The 19,572-nt window shown below is 45.9% G+C and overlaps 1 protein-coding gene across 1 annotated transcript in view; it reads right to left on the bottom strand.

The window, feature by feature from the left end:
• Positions 1-12,198, bottom strand: part of LOC142490647 (uncharacterized) — a 50,639-nt gene extending 38,441 nt beyond the window's left edge. The window contains exon 1 of the mRNA XM_075593065.1: positions 12,153-12,198. Within this exon, the coding sequence (XP_075449180.1) occupies positions 12,153-12,198 (46 nt within the window). The remainder of the gene's footprint in view (positions 1-12,152) is intronic.
• Between the last annotated feature and the right edge of the window lie 7,374 nt (positions 12,199-19,572).

Raw genomic sequence — 19,572 nt, 5'->3', positions numbered from 1 at the left:
CATAACCGGGATAATCTGAAATTCGCGGAGCTAGCCAAGTTAGAATAAAGTGTGTCGCCACTGTACCAACCTCCTCTACCCCCAACAAAACCCCCAACACATACTGCATCTTTGGAGGAACTGCATTAGGCATTAGACAGTGAGGCATTTAAAGTGAGCTTTTTAAGTGATAAATACAGTTAGACTATAGTTTGACTAGAGGTGACTGGGGACTGGATCTACTGCAAACTCTTTTACTCAAGACAACAAACGGTAAGCTATTCAGATCACACTATGATCCCATGTTTGCTAACCTGCCTATTTCAACCCCCCACCCCTTTACAACTTATTTATTGCAGTCTCTCCCAAAACTGACTGCACAATACACTGAAACCCTGAACTAACTCTAGCATTGCAATTCAGCTAAACATTTGACAAGGAACAGGCACACACCTGCTGTTTAGTCTGGTCACACTCACTCTGCTCACAACAGCTCCTTGCAGCACTGCCTACCTCTGGCATCATGAACCTGCTATGTATTTTAACTTTTTTCTTTCTCCTGGCCTCATGGAGATGTTACTCCCTCTACCCACTACAAACTCCTCCATCCGGACCCACACCCAACATCACCATACACCGTGGACTACTCAGAAGCCTTGCACTATCTTGTTGGTGGAGAACTCTAAAAACCAGCACACCAACCACTGCTCACTCAAATGGCAAACACCACAAATTTACAACTTGCAAACAACTACCCAAATTTCTACTCATACTGTTACTCTCTTTAGCAGGTGATATTGAACCTAACCCAGGTCCTCCCACTTCAGCTCTGTCCCATGCCCCTGAGAATTCCACCTTTAAATTCCAAAAAGGGCTATATGTCGCCCATATAAACATCCGGAGCCTGCTGCCCAAACTGGACGAACTAAGGGTATGGTGCCTTATGCATAAACCCAAAGCCATCGTTCTTACAGAAACATGGCTATCCCCTAAAACCCGTGATGCAAATATTGCCATTCAGGGATACTCCATTTTTAGGAGAGATAAGTCAAAGAGAGGAGGAGGGGTGTTATTTTATATTGCAGACACATTACAATTTACACTGTTAAATTGCCCACCAAGCCCACCCTCTTTTGAAATTCTAGTTGGCAAAATCTGCCTCCCCTTTTCTAAGCCCATCTTGCTTGAATCTACAGCCCCCCTAAAGCCCCTCTACAATCCCTGACTGATATCACCCAATTTCTTGGCTCCATTTCCTCTCTGAATGAGAAAAGTGAGCTGCTAGTTCTTGGGAATTTCAACTTCAATTGGCTTGACCCTAAAAACCACAAAATCCAGATACAACTCAAGTCACTTAACCTATCGCAACTCATTTCCCAACCCACACGGATAAACCTGAAATAGCACAAACATTCCTTGCTAGACTGGATTCTCTCCTCAAACCCCAGCAGAATCCAATCCTCTGGTATCTTTCCTGATATTTTCAGTGACCATGCAATCGTGTACTGTGTAAGAAAAATTAAACCGCCCCATTCAAGCCCTAAAGTTCTCCTCACTAGAACATTTAAAAACTTTAACCCACAACAGTTTCTGGATGACCTTACCAACTGCCCATGGCACAGAATCGATTTAATTCCCGACCCTGATTCTGCGCTCGACTATTTCCAATCCGAGTTCTTAAAACTCTGCGATACCCATGCTCCACTACGCAAAATAAGGGTACGGGGGGCCCACCTTCCATGGGTTACACCTGACCTTATAGCACTCTACCAGTTCAGGGATGCCTTGTGGAAAAGCTACAAAGTAACTGGCACTACCAAGGATCTCAATCACTACAGATGCATGCGGAACATGTGCACAAGGCAAACAAGACATGCAAAAGCACAATATTACTCTGACAATCTCCACCAGAATACATCAAACCCAGCAAACTTCTGGAAGGTTATCAACAATATATTCCAGGCTCCTAACCATCAACAACCAAGTAATATCACTAAGGGGGATATTACTCTGACAAACCCCACTGACATTGCAAATGCATTCAATGATTACTTTGTGGGGTGTGCCACTAACTAATTAGCGAAACGCAGCCCAAACCACAAACCTGAATCTCATCCTGGGAGTACCCCTACAGTCCCACCCCCTCCCAACACTGCCCACAATTTTCAATTTGGCCGAGTACCTGAAGAGGAGATTATACAAGCGCTCCTCAAATTAAAACTAAGCAGCCAAGGTGGACCCGACTTACTACAATCTAGGTTCCTACGACTTGGTGCTCCAGCCATTGCCAAACCAATTGCGTCCATAGTCAACTCTATCCTGTCTGCAGGCCATATCCCTAAGACCTGGAAAACTGCCAGAGTTGTCCCAATCTTCAAAAGTGGGGACAAAAACACTGTCTCAAACTGCAGGCCAATCTCACTTCTCCCAATTCTATCCAAAGTTATGGAAAAATGTGTCCACTCCCAATTAAGCGATTTCTATACCAAAACAAATTTCCCTAGCCAATTCCAATCTGGGTTTCGTCCCAAACACTCCACCGTAACTACCCTGCTAAAAGTTTGCAATGAAATCCAGTGTGGAATGGAACGGGGATAACTCACTGGTGCAGTATTCCTAGATTTTGCAAAGGCTTTTGACACAGTTGATCATGCTATCCTGCTTAACAAACTCCAGAGCTCTGGAATAGGGAAACATGCTTTAAACTGGTTTCAGTCCTACCTATCAGGAAGATCCCAACATGTGTCCATCTCAGGCTCTAACTCAAACCCCCTGGATATCACCTGTGGTGTCCCGCACGGCTCTGTTCTGGGGCCCCTACTCTTCTCAGTGTTCATTAATGATCTTCCCACAGCTTGTAAGGAAGCCTCAATACACATGTTTGCAGATGACACAATCCTATATGCACACAGCCATAGCCTCTCTGACCTTCCACACATACTTCAGCCTGACTTTTTGAGTCTCGAAAACTGGATTTCCCAAAACAAACTGTTTTTAAACACTGACAAGACTGTAACAATGGTATTTGGGACCAAGACTAAATTTGTAAAGCTTCCAGTGACTGAGCTCCTGATTAGAACGAACGCTAACACCACCCTAACACCTGTCACTAGTTTTAAATACCTGGGCTTATGGTTTGACTCCCACTTAACATTCGGGATGCACATTGATACCCTGACAACCAAGACCTATGCCAAACTAGGGGTACTTTACAGGAACAAATCCTCCCTAAGTCTCCTGGTGAGAAAGCGTATTGCACAGCAGATGCTAATGCCAATTATTGACTATGGAGACATAGTATATGGCTCGGCTCCTCAAACCCACCTTAGCAAACTTGACACCCTCTACAATTCAATTTGTCGTTTTGTTCTCCAATGCAACTACAACACACATCACTGCGAAATGCTCAAAGAACTAGATTGGTCAACACTAGAGTCTAGGCGCAAAGTTCACCTTTCCGGTCTTGCCTTTAAATTCTTCACGGGCAAGCTACCCAGCTACCTGAACAAGCTCCTCACCCCTACCACTTACAGCACTTATCACTTGAGATCAGACTCCAAAAGACTATTCATGGTCCCAAGGCTCAACAAAGTATCCAGACGTTCCTCCTTCTCCTTCCGTGCACCCCAAAACTGGTACAACCTACCAGAGACTCTCACATCCACCACCAGTTTAAGTTCTTTCAAATCTAAGGCTGTCTCACATTTTAACCTGGTCTGTAACTGTTTCATATGCTCATAATATATATTTTCTTTTTTTTTTTTCCAAAAGTTTTTATTAGGCATCGTATGAAATACATTGTATACAGAATAAAGAATATTTTGCCTAATACAGGTTTTTCTTGTTTTATTGACAGAAAGAGGGAAAGACTCAACGCTCCCCTGACCTTCAAGTGTGGGTCGGCAGGGTTGGCGTGAGGGTTGAAACAGAGAAAGGGTGGGGAGGGGGAGAAGTAGTGATGGAGAAATGAGGAGGGAGGGGGCAGGGTCTGGGGAAGGGAGGACCCTTCCTCCTCTGACCATTGTACTGTACTCTTCCACTACTGCTGTCTTCTAATGTGGGAGATGGTCGTCACTAATCTGTCATACGGGACAGCCACGGTTCCCATGTATTGTAAAAGTGCTCCGTTTTCCTTTTTAGAAAAGCCGAGAGCTTTTCCATTAACATAACTTCCTGTATTCTGTTTTTAACAGTTTGCCTAGGGGGGGGAGACACCTTCTTCCACGAGGCCGCCACCGCACATCTAGCCGCCGTGAGAATGAAGGAGATCAATTTACTTGTTGGGCGGTCAATGTTCTCGATTGGCCTGGCCAGCAAGTAGGTCAGCGGATCAATGGGTATTGTGAGGTCTGTGACCTCTGTGATTAAAGTCTGTATGGTTTCCCAGTATTTCTGAATTTCTGGACATGACCACCATATGTGGGCCATGTCACCCTTTTGTCCGCAGCCTCTCCAACATAGGTCTGAAGCCAGAGGGTAGATTTGATTTATTCTAACTGGGGTGAGATACCAGCGAAACAGTATTTTGTAAATATTTTCTTTGATTGTGGTACATATGGAAGTTCCTGAGGCTGATTCCTAAATACTTTCCCAATCCTCTTGGTCTTTTACTATGCCCAATTCTGCTGCCCAATGGAACATGTAGTCATGAACTGGAGCATCTGTTGCTCTTTCTAGTTCTGAGTATATTTGCGTTATCAGACCTTTTTGATGCGCTGTCTCTGTGCACAGTCTTTCGAAGTTCGTGAGAGGGGGAAATTCCAACGTTGGTGATATTGATTGGACATAGTGCCGAATTTGGAGATATTTGAAGACATTCAATCCCCGTATTTCATATTTGCTTTGTAGCCTTTGATAGCTCAGGAATTCCCCAAAGCTCAGGAAGTCAGCAATCGCCCTTATGTTTTTGGTTGTAAATTGCTCAAATTGCCTGGGCTCACATCCTGGTGCGAATTTGGGATTTTGGATAATTGGTATGAGTTGAGCTTGAATTTCAATTTGCATTTCGTCCAGGTCTCCCATGTATGTCTCATTGGTCCTAATTGGAATTTGTTTTTCTGCAAATCTTCCCTACTCAGGGACCAAAGGCATGCTGGCAGAGAAGGCGTGCCGGCGTATTGCATTTCTATGTCTAGCCAGCAATATTGGCCGGGTTCCGCGTTCCATACTACTACCTGCCTTAACTGGGTGGCCTGGTAGTACCGCATAATGTCGGGGACCCCCAGGCCCCCTCTCCCCCTCGAAGCAAGTAGAACTGATCTTGCGACTCTTGGTTTTTTCCCCTGCCAGATGAAATGGAGAATTTGTTTCTGGATATTTTTCAATTCTGTGCCAGGGATGTGGATCGGGAGTGTCTGGAAGTGATATAGTAATCTGGGGAGTATGTTTATTTTCACCGAGATCATTCTCCCGATCCATGAAATTTGGTATGCCCCCCATTTTTCTAGGTCTAATTTTATTTTCCGAAATAGGGCCGGATAATTGTGATGGTATAGCGAATGGTAGTTCCCCGATATCTTTACTCCCAGATATTTGATATGGGAGGAGCACCATCGGTAGTTAAAATTTAGTTTAAGGAGTTTCATCTCTGGCTCTGGCAGGTTGAGGTTCAGGGCTTCGGACTTATCGTTATTAATTTTATAACCTGATATAGCTCCGAAGTCTAGAAGCTCTTTTTGTAAGTTTGGGAGGGAAATGTGGGGTCTTGAGAGCGTTAGTATTATATCATCCGCGAAGAGGGATATTTTGTAATGCGTACGCCCAATTTCTATCCCTTGAATATCTACGTTGTTTCGAATTGTAGCCACCAGGGGTTCTATAGTTAGTGCGAAAAGGAGAGGGGACAGGGGGCACCCCTGTCTCGTGCCGTTTTGAATGCCAAAGCTCTGGGCATTACCTCCTGGTAGTTTTACCGTTGCGGATGGATCTTGGTAAAGTCTGCGGACCCCTTCTAAATATGCATCTCGAAAGCCAAATTTACGCATGGTATGGTCTAAAAATTGCCAGTCAATTCTATCGAACGCCTTCTCTGCGTCTAGGCTGAGTAATATTGCTTTGGTGCCTGTAAGGTGGATATGCTCGATAATATTAATTATTTTACGTGTGTTGTCCGAGGCTTGTCGACCTGCCACAAATCCGACTTGGTCGATGTTAATCAGTCTCGGTAGAATGGGGTTTAATCTGTTGGCCAAAATTTTGCTATATAATTTGAGGTCACTGTTGAGAAGGGAGATTGGACGGTAGCTTCCACATTGCATCGGGTCTCTGCCTTCCTTATGAATTATGGCTAGGTTGGCTAGGGACATGGAGGTGGGGATCGAATTTCCCTCCATAAAATGATTGAACATTTTTAGTAGATGCGTGGATAGTATGGGCAAGAATCTCTTATAATAGACATTTGTGAAGCCATCAGGGCCAGGAGACTTGGAGATCTTTAGTGCTTTTACCGCTTCTTCCAATTCTTCTTTCGTGATCTCTGCATTGAGGACCTCATTGTCCTCTTCAGTCAGGGTGGGGAGTTGACATTTATCTAAGTATTTTTTGATCGCTTCTGATGCTTTTGGTGCTGATCGACCATTTTTAGGTCGTAAATGATAAAGTTCTGTATAATATTTTGTGAACTCCGCCGCTATTTTTTTGTCGCTATATTGCGTTTCGCCAGACCCATTCTTAATCGCTGTTATTTGGGACCTTTTTTGGTTGCCTCTTAATCTGCTGGCCAAAAGCTTGTCCGCCTTGTTACACTTATCATAATAATGTTGATTAGTCCATTTAAGGGCTTTTTCAACTTTTTCCAGTTGGGTCTGCTTGAGCTTTTGTCTGGCTATTGTTAAGGCTTTATAGATTTTTTTTGCAGGGTTAGCTTTATGGGATCGCTCAAGTTTAAGGATGTTATCAGTAAGTTCCAAAACAGGGGTGACCCCCTGTGGTTGATCTGTCCTCGGTGGGGTTAAAACCATGTTTAGGTCTCCTCCCACTATCATCGATGACAGATATCCCGGGTCTATGCCCTCAAGCACTGTTTTCAGAAATTCTGTTTGATTTTTGTTTGGGGCATATACATTGATTAGAGCGATTGCCGAGCCCGCTAAGGAGCCATATACCACGAGGAATCTACCCTCTGGATCCATGGTCGTTTTGACATGATTGAATGGAGTTCCTTGTCTGATTAGTATAGCCACTCCCCGCTTTTTACTACTAAATGATGCGAAAAAGCATGTTGGAAACACTTTTTTGTACAAATTTGGGGGGTCTTGAGATGTGAAGTGGGTTTCCTGTAAGAATACGATGTCTCCCCCTGCCTGCTTCATGTCTTGGAGGGCAAGCCTCCTTTTTCTATTATTTTGAAGTCATTTGACGTTGAGCGACACTATCTTCACTGGGGCGTTAGAAGCCATATGTGACTTTTGTGGTTGTGGTAGTTAAGAACCCTCCCTTCCCATCTGGGGGGGCCCTGATTCTATGGCTCAAGAGTGTTCTTAGCCCTTGCAAACATTGTAAGGTAGCTTGTAGTTTTGAAAGGTTTACTGAATGGTCCGAGGAGGGGGGGTAAGGGGGGGTGGGGGGGATGGGGGGTAGGACCGCTGGGACAGAATCAGCGGTAGAGAGAGCAGGAAGATGAGGTTCGTGCACGAACCTAACAGGTATTTGCCTGGTCCTTGGGCGACCGGCTTTTGGGCGATAATGCCCATCGAGGTGGACTTCGGTGTCAGCATCTGGTGGGCAGTGTGGGGTGGGGGGCTGAACCCTCTGGTTCTTTGTGTTTTTTTCCCCTCCAGAATTCTCATTCACTCCCTTTGTTCTCATACGGGAAGGGGTGGGGGGAGAGGGGGAGGGGGAGGCTGTAAGTGGGGGGGGCAGGGGGGGGAGGGGGAGGAGAAGGTGATTTAGGGGGGGGGAGGAGGGCCAGACAGAAGAGAGATTCTAGAGCGCATTTCCGCGTCACATGTGGGGGTATATTCCCTGCATGTAGGTAGCTATTGACATTAGATTATCATGCCGTCTTTTATGTATCAGTGTTCTTTATTATCGGGAGCTGGTATTCTTTGTGCAACGTATAGGACTTGGGGTGATTCTTCTGTGTGTAAATTGGTACCTCTGTATATTGTAGGGGCTATGAGCGCACGAGATTTGGGGGAGAGAGAAAAAGAGGGGGGTGAGGGAGGGGGGAGGGGTGATATGGGTGGGGAGGAAAGGAGAGAGGAAAGGATGGGGGTGGGGAGAGAGGGTGGAGGGGGGGAGGGATGACGATGGAAAGGAGAGTGGTAGGCATTGTGGCGCCTTGCTTATGTTTGGTTCACCTGCACAGTAGTTATACAATTCTTCACTTCAGTAGGTTATACATACAGTAATCGTTTGTACAATAGGTGGTCAGTTAATTATGTAAATAGGCCATGTGGACAGTTAAACCATAATAAGCTGCGTCTTGGTTGTATATGGGGGGGGGGGGTTTAGTGGAGGGGTGCGTGTTCACTATGGTGTCTGGGGGGGGGAGGGGAGAGGTGGTATGAGGGGATGGGTGGGAGTAGTTAGGGGTAGGGTCATGGTGGGGTTTCTATAGGGCTGCAAGTGCACACCTTAGGGTCTGCGGATTGGTTTGCTCAGTGCGAGCTGCGTAGCGGTTTCTCGAGGTTATGCGGCCAACTCGGGGTGCTGTTCCGCTCGCTGTTTTCATTGTGACGTCGTAAGGGGAGTGGCGTCTTGGGATTCCGGAGTAACAGGTAAGGTGATCTTGGTGCTGGGTGGTTCTGTAGGGGGGGGGGGTTTAGGGGGGAGGGGAAGGGGTACGTGGGGGAGGTGGAATAGGTGGCATCAGGGTGAGGTTGCGGTGAGTGTTTTGGCAGCTAGCTTTGAATCACATATACCTATACATATATACATGTACATTAGATACACAGATATTCACATTGGTAGAACACATTGGCAATACAAATAGACCGTTACATCAGGGTGGTCTCAGCTTTAGTTGCTTGCGGCGAGGTTGGGAACCTTTATGGTGGGGCCGGGGTTCATCATATCCGGGGGGGGGCAGGGGAGAGGGATGGGTCAGGGTATAGGGTGGGGGGGGGGTATTTGGTTTGGTATCCGGGGGGGAGGGGTGATGGGGATTGTGGGAAAGGGGAGGGGGGGAAGAGGCAAGTGGAGGTATTTTGGTGTAATGCTGTGCGTCACTTGTATGGTAAGTGTACCGTTATTTACGCTGGTAAATCGTATTGACAGTTATGAAGTGACGGTCTCAGCTCTATTTGCGTGCAGTGAGGTGGGGAGCCTTGTTGGTGACGTTCAAACCCCTCGTTCTATCCGGGGGTGGGGAGGCTGGGGAAGGGGTGTGGGGGGTGGGTGGGGTAATGGGGGGGGGGGAGGGGTGATTGTGGTTAGGTCCGTTGGGGGATTATTGCGAAACCACTGTTGTAGAGATCGCGGGCGGGGGGGGGGGCAAGCGGGGGGGAGGGGGGTAGGGGACTCTCTAGTGGACACCCGGAGCAGTGTGGGATTGGCTGTTTGATACTGGGGGTGTTGTGTAGATTGTAATAGGTAGGTGTTCTGTTGTGCGCTCGCCGTCGCGAGTTGGGGGGGGAGGGTTAGGGGGGGGGGAAGGGAGGACAAATAAGGGGGGGGGTGGGATGAAGATGAGGGAGGGGGCACGGGGGGGGGGGTGATGGTGAGGGGGGGGGAGGGGGTGATGGTGAAGGGGGGGGTGTTGTTCCATCGTATAGGCTATTGTAGTTGACATTAAGGGGCTTTATAACATAGCTACAACTTGGGTTTCAACAGGGATGTAAGCTGCACATAAACAAGGTGGGGGGGGAGGGTAAGTTCCGCAGCACAGGAAAAAGCGCTTAACAGTCTCAACAGGGGTAACGGGTTCTGTATCAGTCTGATTGGGGGGGGGCAGCTATTTCTCACCGGGACCAGATATAACATTTATCTGGAGTGGGGGCAATCAAACCTGGTCTGGGTGATGTCCACGGGTAGGTCGAGGAGTTCCCAGCGGGGCTTGGCCGTCAAGGCCACCAGGTGGATCAGGTTTCCCCTCTCCTGCCTCCGCGCTTCTCAACTCGCCTATGCTGCTTGTGGGGGTGCACATCTTGGCTCCAACAAACCGAGCCATGGTGTGCTGGGGACTCTTTGGTCAACTGGTTGGTAGAACAACAACTAACGGGACTGCGTAGACACGCTGGTTTTCTCCATGGTCTCCCATCGGGAGGTAAGGGCTCTGGGTCGCAGGGCTGCTCCTCTGGGCGATCTGGTCTGTTGTTCCTGCTGGCCGGCCAATCTCTCCGATGCTCTTGTGAGTCTTCGTTCCTGGCTTGCTTCACGCGAGACCCTCCGCGCGGTGTTCCGTGCATGCGGCAGCGCCAGGCCTAGTTCGCGGGCGAATCCCTGCATCTCTTCTGGCAGTCTGATGGATCTCTGCTTCCCGCCTCTGCTTACGACAAGCCGGAATGGAAATCCCATCGGTAGGGTATGTTGTTTTCCCGCAGTATTTGGGTGAGTGGTTTGAGTTCTCTGCGGCGCTCAATTGTGATCTTGGCGAGGTCACTGAATATTTGTACCGGCTCATTTTGAAAAGTTAAATTGTTCGCCTCTCTGCTCGCCGCCATAACCTTCTCCTTCGTGGAGTAGCCATGGAGGCGTACTATAATGTCCCGCCTTCATTTTGGATCATTCGAGCGGGGGCCCAGTGCGCGGTGCGCGCGATCTATTTCTAGATCTCTTTTATCCAGGTCCTTGCACAGGGTGTTAATGAGGTCAGTCACGTAAGATTTTATTGCTTCAGGGGGAACCGTTTCCGGGACATTCTGAATCCTGAGGTTCTGCCTCCGGTCCCGGTTCTCCTGATCTTCTATGCTGTCCTTCAGGAGTCTGACCACAGCCTCTCCTGTCCAGCACCTCCCCACCTCGCACTGCTGAGGGACGGCTCCTTTGGGGGTGAAGGGGTGACTCGTGGTTCCTGCGCCGCACCCTGTAGCAGAGGGTCAGGCCAGCTGGCCAAGGGGATGTTTGCAGGTTATCCCCTCTCTGCAGCAGCCCCGAGCCAGCAGTTTGGTGTACTGGGGGGGGGGGGGGGGGGATGCAGAGATCTGGTTGCTTTATTTGGTTGCTTTATTTAACCCTGATTTTTCCACACCCCTCCCAGTGAGCTTGTGTAGAGGGGAGGGGAGGAGAGGGGGTCGTTATTATGCTGCTACTGTGGCCCGATTCCCCCCTAACTTTTCAGGGCCTCAGAACGCTGCAGTGGCAAGATGGCCACCTGCTCTTCTCCCAGCTCCCCACGTGGCCGCTCCTACAGAGCCTTCGGTGATCGGGCTCTCCCGCCGCTGCCGGCGGCTCCCACAACACACCGCCGGGACCCCACACCAGCTGCAGCCCTCCCGCAGCACGGGGCCGGGCTGGATGTCTCTGCAGGCTTACCCGGTGGGGAGTTCTCCTGCACGGCGCTCGCCTCACTCCTGGGGGGGTGGGTCTGGGGCTCCGGTGCTATTACGCGCCTCCTAGAGACTTCACGGGGTGCGCGGTGAGTCTCCCCCTCCTGTGTAGCACTTTCCCCCCGTTTAGGCTGTTTTTTGAGGCTCTGCAGGGCGCTTTCAGGATCCGTCACTCTATCGGATGGCGGCCATCTTGGAAGCCTCAAGGGGGTTTCGGCAGATGCTGGCTGTCCCGTGTCCCACCGAACAGCGAGCCGGTTGCAGGGAAGACCGAGAATCGGACGGTCAATCCAGTGGGTAGTTCTCCTCCACTTTGTTGGTGTTGCTGCTGCTAGGGGTGTTCTTTTAGGGGGTAATAACACCTAATTGTGTCCCTTTGTAATGGAGCTGATCAGACCTGCGTCTACTCAGCTCAGTGTCCTGGCCACGCCCCCATATATATTTTCTTTAACTGTGCACGCAATGTCTTGTATATAATATATACCCTGCTCATTTATGTAACTGTACTTGTAACCATGTATTATTTGTTTTACTCTGTGCCCAGGACATACTTGAAAACGAGAGGTAACTCTCAATGTATTACTTCCTTGTAAAATATTTTATAAATAAATAAATAAATAATACTGTACAGTACAGTAATGGGCAACATTACTATTATTCACATATGGATAATAGCTCATTTGCCCATTCAAAATCAAACATTAGCCAGCCAGCATAAATAAAGTAAATACAACTTCTACTTACCCCTGCCATCATGAAGGGAGTCCTCATCCCCATACTCCAGGTCCATGTCCTCCATTGGCAGCAAGAGTACAAGAAAAAAATATAATCTAATGGCCCCTAACCCCTTAATCACTTTAGCAGTTAATATCCGCTATAGTAATTAAGGGATTAACCCACCCTCACCCACTTCCCACCTGGGAGGCCTAACCACCCACCCTGGCACAAGTACCCCCACCCTCTACCCATTGATTGGCACAGTGGTACATCATACCATATAATTTGGGCACGATAAGCCACTATAGCAGTCGATGACCAAGCTGTACAAAAAATCATGTAGCGAAAAATATACAACAATTAAAGAAATACACAAGCACCTACAGTATACACCAAAACAATAAAATAACTACAACGCCTCAACTACCAATCAATAAAATTATTCTAACACCAAAACCGGAAAAGAATAAGAATTATGTTATACTAAATGTAATTAAAACAAGCCATCCAAATACCAAACAATTTAGTGAAAACAATAAACAGAAATAGAAAAAATAACAATCAATTGTAAACAAGCATTTGCCAAAAAATGCACTGCCTGTACCTGTACCCTAAAGGGGAACCGATTAATACATTAGCAGTAAATGGGCAATCAAAAACATAAAAATAAATAAATACAATAAAAAAACAAAAAAAGACAATTACATATGTAGCAGGCTTCCCTCTGGCCCCCATTACCTCCGCAGGAGAACGGGGACCCTGTGGTATGTCGGGGAGCTGCAGGGGCGATCGCATCACCTGGGGCTCCCGGTGGCATATACAACAGGGCACCGCCATGTATAGTGTGTTGCGCAGGAGCTCGCGCACACGCAGTACAGCCCCAGGAGTTAAGGCGACCATATTGAGGTTGGCACAAGTGTTCGAGCATGCGCAGGATTTCAAGCGTCAGCAGCGGCCATTAAAGATAGAGCCTGTGCAGAGGAGTGCAGTGGCGGCAATTACAGGATCGCACATGTGCAGTAGCGATCGCGCATGCGACCCAAATGTAAAAGAGGTCTGCACTGGACTACAAGTCCCAGGAAACTTAGAGGCAGAGATACACCTGATGCCACAGCAGACAATGCAAGATTCTCCTGCTGGAGAAAGATACATTGTTGTGCACAGACCATGCGAGTCAGTTGGAGCTGGGTCACAGACAGGGGAGGGTGAGTATGTGTAAGGAGACAGTGTCTCATACACTAGGCCAGACATCCCCATTAGGCCCCCGGTGATATCTGCAATGGGTGGTATGGTACCACTGGCAGGTCAATTTGTCAAATCCACAGTCCAGATCCAGCCAGTCAATCAGAATTGTATTGCAACCACATTATTATTATGTTTTTATATCATTTGTATTCTGTATGTAACCCTTCCTTCCTGGCTCCCAGGGAGTTTATAACCGAAAGTATTCGCTATGGGTTTACTCAGTGTGTTTTCTTGGCAGGGTGCTTGTTTCGTGTGACTGTGTAATGCTGTAGAAAGGATGGACGCCAGGAACTTTATAGTTTTTAACAGAATTGTCTTTATTTACATTTCGTAGAAATAGTAACCTCTAGGGGACACAGGCCTCCCATCTGGGAGCCTTTACTTCTCTGTTTCCTTCATACTAGGCAGCCTAACATCAAAGGGCATGTTCCTACCAATAAAACAAAGAAAGGGATATACAGTAGACCCTGTGCTACTTATTTACATTAATATACACAAGTTGAGACCACTCTGCTGTGTCTCCTACAGGTATCTGAGGGTCTTGCACTTTCCACATCTTATTTATAGCCTCTCATCTCCTTCCCTGTCCCCAGGAAGGAAAGGGGCAAAGCTTAGTCTTTCCTGAGTCACCCTGGACCAGGTGGCCAACTCAACACCTTCCAGAAGAAAAGGTGTAATCAGGCCCCTTCCTAATTACTTTGCAATATGCTATAGAAGGGGCTTTACTCTGTAGTTCATATTTTTAGGCCCTTAAACCCCCTAACTGCATATGGCAGTCCTAGAGGGGGGTTACACTATCCCAGAGTATAGATTTTGTCACTAACATCTTGGGCCTATACCAGGGATATATTTGGATATATTATAACATGGTACAGTATACAGTACATTGCAAAATACAATACATTCAGAAAACCTGTGTACATTTTTTTTCCACTAAGCACATATATTGTTAGTGTAAGTACTGTACTAATATTATCTGAATGTAGTACTGTGTACATATTAGGTACCATCATATAACCTATCTGATAACTAATGTACCATATCAAATCTGGGCATATAGCAGTTGTCTCACTGTTCAGGACACACATGATTCCTACTTATAGCTTCTCTGTAACTAAGTGAACTGTGGCAAATTATTATATCGGATTATTCTAAAACCATAGAAATTGTTATGTTGATGCAGCATACTTTGTGATTAGGACTAGAGTACTCTGCTGCATAACTCTACCAGCACCACAACCTGTCACCCACTATTATAGTTCTTCAGGGCATGGCAATATCTTTGAGCCTATGCTGATACTGGAAGTTTGGGGCTCTAACGTATCCCTGACAGGGGACTCTCCTTTTTTTTCTCTGTATCTGTGCGTAAAGAGGTCACAGGCTATACAGTACATGAACCAGTGCTTTGAAACCACAAATTAGAGCATGAATATTTAGCATGTAAATACACGAATTACATGATATAACATGTTTTTCTTAAGTACAGCCGATCGTCCATAGTGATGACTATCTTGGTCATATTCAAATGAGGCACCCACTTGGTGAATGGTTTATCATACCAAAGTAGGGGCCCAGAGTATTCAAATGCTGGAGACCCCTTACGGGATTTCCAACCAGGTGCAACTGCCACAACCGGGTGTGCTCCCGACCTCAATGCAAGGAGCTGGTTCTCACCTTAGATAGACGGTGATCCCTTTACAGTATCTTTCCTCTTCTTTGGCATTTAGAGATGCTGGCAGAGTGGAGGATGTCCCAGCAGATGAGATATATTCCAAAATTCTACTGAGGACACAACCGATTCATATAGAGCAAGACTGAGGTGTAAAGGATCAAGACTGAGGTGTAAAGGATGACTGCCATTCCTTAGTCATGATGTCACTGATTTCTTCCTCCACCACCAGATCAATTAGGTCCTTGTCTCATGAAGGTTCCCAATCCAGGGACTGCAATCCTGATCTCCGCCTCAGGAAGCACAGTAACGGCACCCTCCACAATCTCAGGTGGGGTGTTCAGCTCTTGCCCATCACTAAACTCAAGCCCTTAGGCAAAGATGATCATCTCCTCTGCAGTCCCAGGGGAAGCAGTAGTCTTCTACTGAGCATAGATGTCCTTCTCCTCCACAGTCCCAGGGAATACAAAACATAGTAGGCTGAAACTCTGCTCTCAGACCACATAGGCTGTAGATGCTTAGTCTTGCAACGAGGCAGCGGGCTGACCATATAAGCTCTCAGCCAGGTCTCCCACAGGTGTTACAGATGGCCTGTACAAACTATTTTCCCAAGAAGCACAAAACAAGCGATTGAGAGATACAGTAGGATGTCATAGCAGCCGGGATAGTTCAATCAGTTTGGCCACCGACATAATGCACAAAGCACAAATTTGTGATAATGAGACAACATGACTACGATTCTCCAGCACTGGTCCCAGTCTAAAAGTTTTGCTGAAATTACTGGTCTCACATGCATTGCTTCAATCTGTTACTTCACACATGACAGGGAGTGTTTGATACTTTGTCCCTCCCCAAACCCATAGGTGCAACTAATTTGTTCCTTCTTCATTAGACTGTCATGGTAGTGTCTAAGGGGCATGGCTCTAATTTTCACACTATATTGAACAAATCGAGCAATTAGAAGCTCCCAATCTGGTGCTGTAGAGAACTCCTCGTGTATGTGAATAGTGTAGATACCAAAGCAATAGTAATGAAATTCTTCTGGAGATGTCAGTAGGAGGAATGTAGAAACATAATACAGTCCATACTGTATATAAGCGGTCTCAGTGTGTACACAACTCTCAATGTTTGAGTTACTCACGTCTGGTGAAAGAGGGGTGCGTGAAGTCCTGTGGCACAGCAACCTGATACATCCCCGTCACCCTGCGATTAGAGTCTCTAGTAATCAAAGTAACAGCAGCAACTGGCTAAACTTAAAGCACAATAATGTTGATAGCTGTGTAAAACTCACGGAACCGCTGGACCATCTCCTACTGTGCGTGCTTCCAGGCGAAGTTGAATAAACACCCAACCCAGCATGTGAAACGTGTAAGTGTGCCTGTGTCAGTACTTTGTGTTATGTTTTTTAACAAATACATTTTTTGGTCATTACACTGGCGACACACTTTATTCGAGCTCGGCTAGTCCCACGAATTCGGGTATGCCCGGGTGTATTGAGGTTTGTGACTGTTTTCTGCCCGAGTGCATTGAGGTATTTTCCAGGCAGGGATTGAAGCATTTTATTCCCGCTGGCTGCAATACTGCACAGTATATATATATATATACTGCATTACAATTCATGAATTTATGCCATATGGTAGACACGCGAAGCATTGCAGCCTATTAAATCCTAATCATTATCATTTAACAGATCAGCCGCCCATCAGCCAGGCATGAACCCAGGCTGGGAAGGCAAATGCAACGGGGCTTTTCAGAGGTGAGGAGCGGCGCATTTCAGGTATCTGCCAGGTACATATTGGGTATTTGCTCGAATAAAGTGTGTCGGTGCAGTATGTCCCAGCATTTCCTTTTTTGAGAAAGCAGTTCGCTGGCATTTTTTCCATTTATTGGAATTTCTTCTACTGTAACTTTTGCACCACTCAGCACCTTGCTACATTTCTGCACTCTTGCCTTTTTTATTTCTCTGGCAAGCAACTCAGTCCCTCTGACATTTAGGCAAACATTTTCTGGTAAAGCTGAGTTGTCCCACTACGATTTTGTCACTTTTCAACCTCTCAGTTCTGGGTGCACTACATTATGACTCATAGTCATGGTGCCCCAAATGTACTTTTTCCAGGAATGACATAGTGTATTTCTCATCTTTTAATAACTTTACTAGCTGGTTACTCACAACCTACACTTCATTTGCCATCTTTAGGGATTTTCAATATTCAATTTTCTGAATGGGACATTTGTTGCACTTCAGCTTTTTCTTGCTTGTCTCAGCATAGCTACATTACGTGCTACAAAGCCTCATTTCAAGTGAACTCCATTTTGATTCTCCATTCTACAGTATGTCACAGTTAAAACCCACTCCTTGACATGAACTGAAAGGGAAATAAATCCCAACTTATGAGAGCACTCAATTCCTCTAGGTTAATGAAAGGATGTAAAGTAGCATGAATAATATTATAAAACAACTTTATTGAGAGTTGTGTTTGAAAAATAAAATGTAGTACATGCAAACCGCAAAGAACCAACGCAATGAATGAGTGAAAGGGTTAATACCCTTAAAAAAAACATCTAAATTAACCTTATAAATTGCAAGCGAAAAAAATTAAACATGTCTGTAGATCTAGTCAAACTACAGCAGACAGAGTAACTCCATATGTAATGTATCAACCTCAATAGTATTTGGTTTTGAGAGGATATAATTGTATCGACTGCTGAGGTCTCTGCTGATATTAATACTATCTTGTGGTCAATGTTGCCAATATATTACACCTTTGTAGCAAGGTCAGCGTTTGGCAAATTCAATCAGTAATGCTCCTATGTCAGCATGCCACTTATCATGGGAGATGTACTGTATGGTAGAGTGGTAAGCCTCTATGTAATGGCTGTATAGGTATATATCTGGGTGCTTCTACATGCATATACCAGGGTGGTTCTATGTCCCTTTAGATGTAGTAGCACACAGCCAAACCACGATCTGTTAGTGTTTCCTAGGGTCTGGGACAGGACCAAGGAAAGCCTAATACAGCGGCAGGTGGATCCCTCCAGCTAGAGATAGGGCACCGGTAAGTATGCCGACGGGGGCTAGAATCCCGTGGCGCCAATAAGACACTCAATGTGGAAACATTTATAAGTCAATGTAGCGCCATGCCGGTTCTGAATATTTGAGCTGCCGTCAGATGAGCAATAGGAGCGTGCACACAGCAAAGTTATAAGTGCCGCCGAAGCAACGGACTTAGGCTACGCTTATAGTGCCGGCACCATTACACGATGGTAATGGTGACATCAGGCTGCGTCACTGGAAAATTCAAATTGAGCTGACTTCCAGCGATCGTGACCAAACAGTCGCTCCCTTGCGTCGCGCTTACTATAAGCGCACAAGACGGCGGCAATGCATTTGTTTTGATGTGACATTGCGTCGCTGTCGAGGGCACTTTAAGCGCAGCTTTAATTTCAGAGGCAGTAGGTACCCAGGAGCTAATTATAAGTATAGTTCTATGTAATATAATGTCATATCAATATAGCTAGCTAACCGGGAGCCTCCCGAACCAAAAGAGAAATATAGAGGTTTTAAAATCAGCGGGTTAAAAAGGCATTTCGGAAGGCATAGTTTCATCGGGTAAGCTAGTCATCACACAAGCTGCCATAGCCTCAATTGCTTCCCTGAGTGACGTCATCGTGTTGAGATGTCGCCAAATGTCGACGTACGTTTCGCTACAGGCTTTTTCAAGGCAATCAGCCTTTTCTGCCAGAGATGCCACAAGTTGCTTTTACAAAAGCACATAATTTGAAAGATAGCCTGGTGTTGAGTGTCTTAAAGAGAATGGACATCACTTGTGAGATATCTTGGTTACCAGAGAAACTAAAAGGCTTTTCTGAATGTGACCATTGTAAGGCCTGTAAAATTTGTTTCCAAGAAAATAAATACATTAACTTCCAATGCAACTGGTAAAGTATCAAAAATTACAAACTTATAAATTGCAAAAGCACTTTTGTATTGTATTGTATTGTATGTGCTTACTTATCCGTGCGGTTTGCATTATGTTGGCAGAACTCTCTCTCTCTCTCTTGTAACATTTAAAAAAGAGAATATTAAAAATTTAGATACACTTTATATCGACAAACAACGATATATTAAAACAAACATGGACAAAATTATTTAAATCCTTAAATACCCTCTAGATCAGGGGTCTCCAAACTCAGTCCTCAAGAGCCGCCAACAGGTCGACTTTTAGGGATATCCCTGTTTCAGCACAGGTGGATCAGTCACAGACTGAGCCAATGATTGAGCCACCTGTGCTGAAATAGGGATATCCATAAAAGCCGGCCTGTTGGCGGCTTTTGAGGACTGAGTTTGGAGACCCCTGCTCTAGATAAAGATCTATTTAATTAACATTTAATATAATGCTAAAATTCCAAAAATACTGTTATCAAAATTACATCCATAATAATTACAGATTTATCTGTTAACCTTACACATCTAAAACAAAATTGAAGTTTCTATGATGAATCGACAGTATAAAAAAACAAACATTATGTTAG

The sequence above is a fragment of the Ascaphus truei genome, chromosome 3, assembly GCF_040206685.1.
Source record: "Ascaphus truei isolate aAscTru1 chromosome 3, aAscTru1.hap1, whole genome shotgun sequence".
NCBI classification, from domain to species: domain Eukaryota; kingdom Metazoa; phylum Chordata; class Amphibia; order Anura; family Ascaphidae; genus Ascaphus; species Ascaphus truei.
This window is presented reverse-complemented; position numbering and strand designations above follow the sequence as displayed.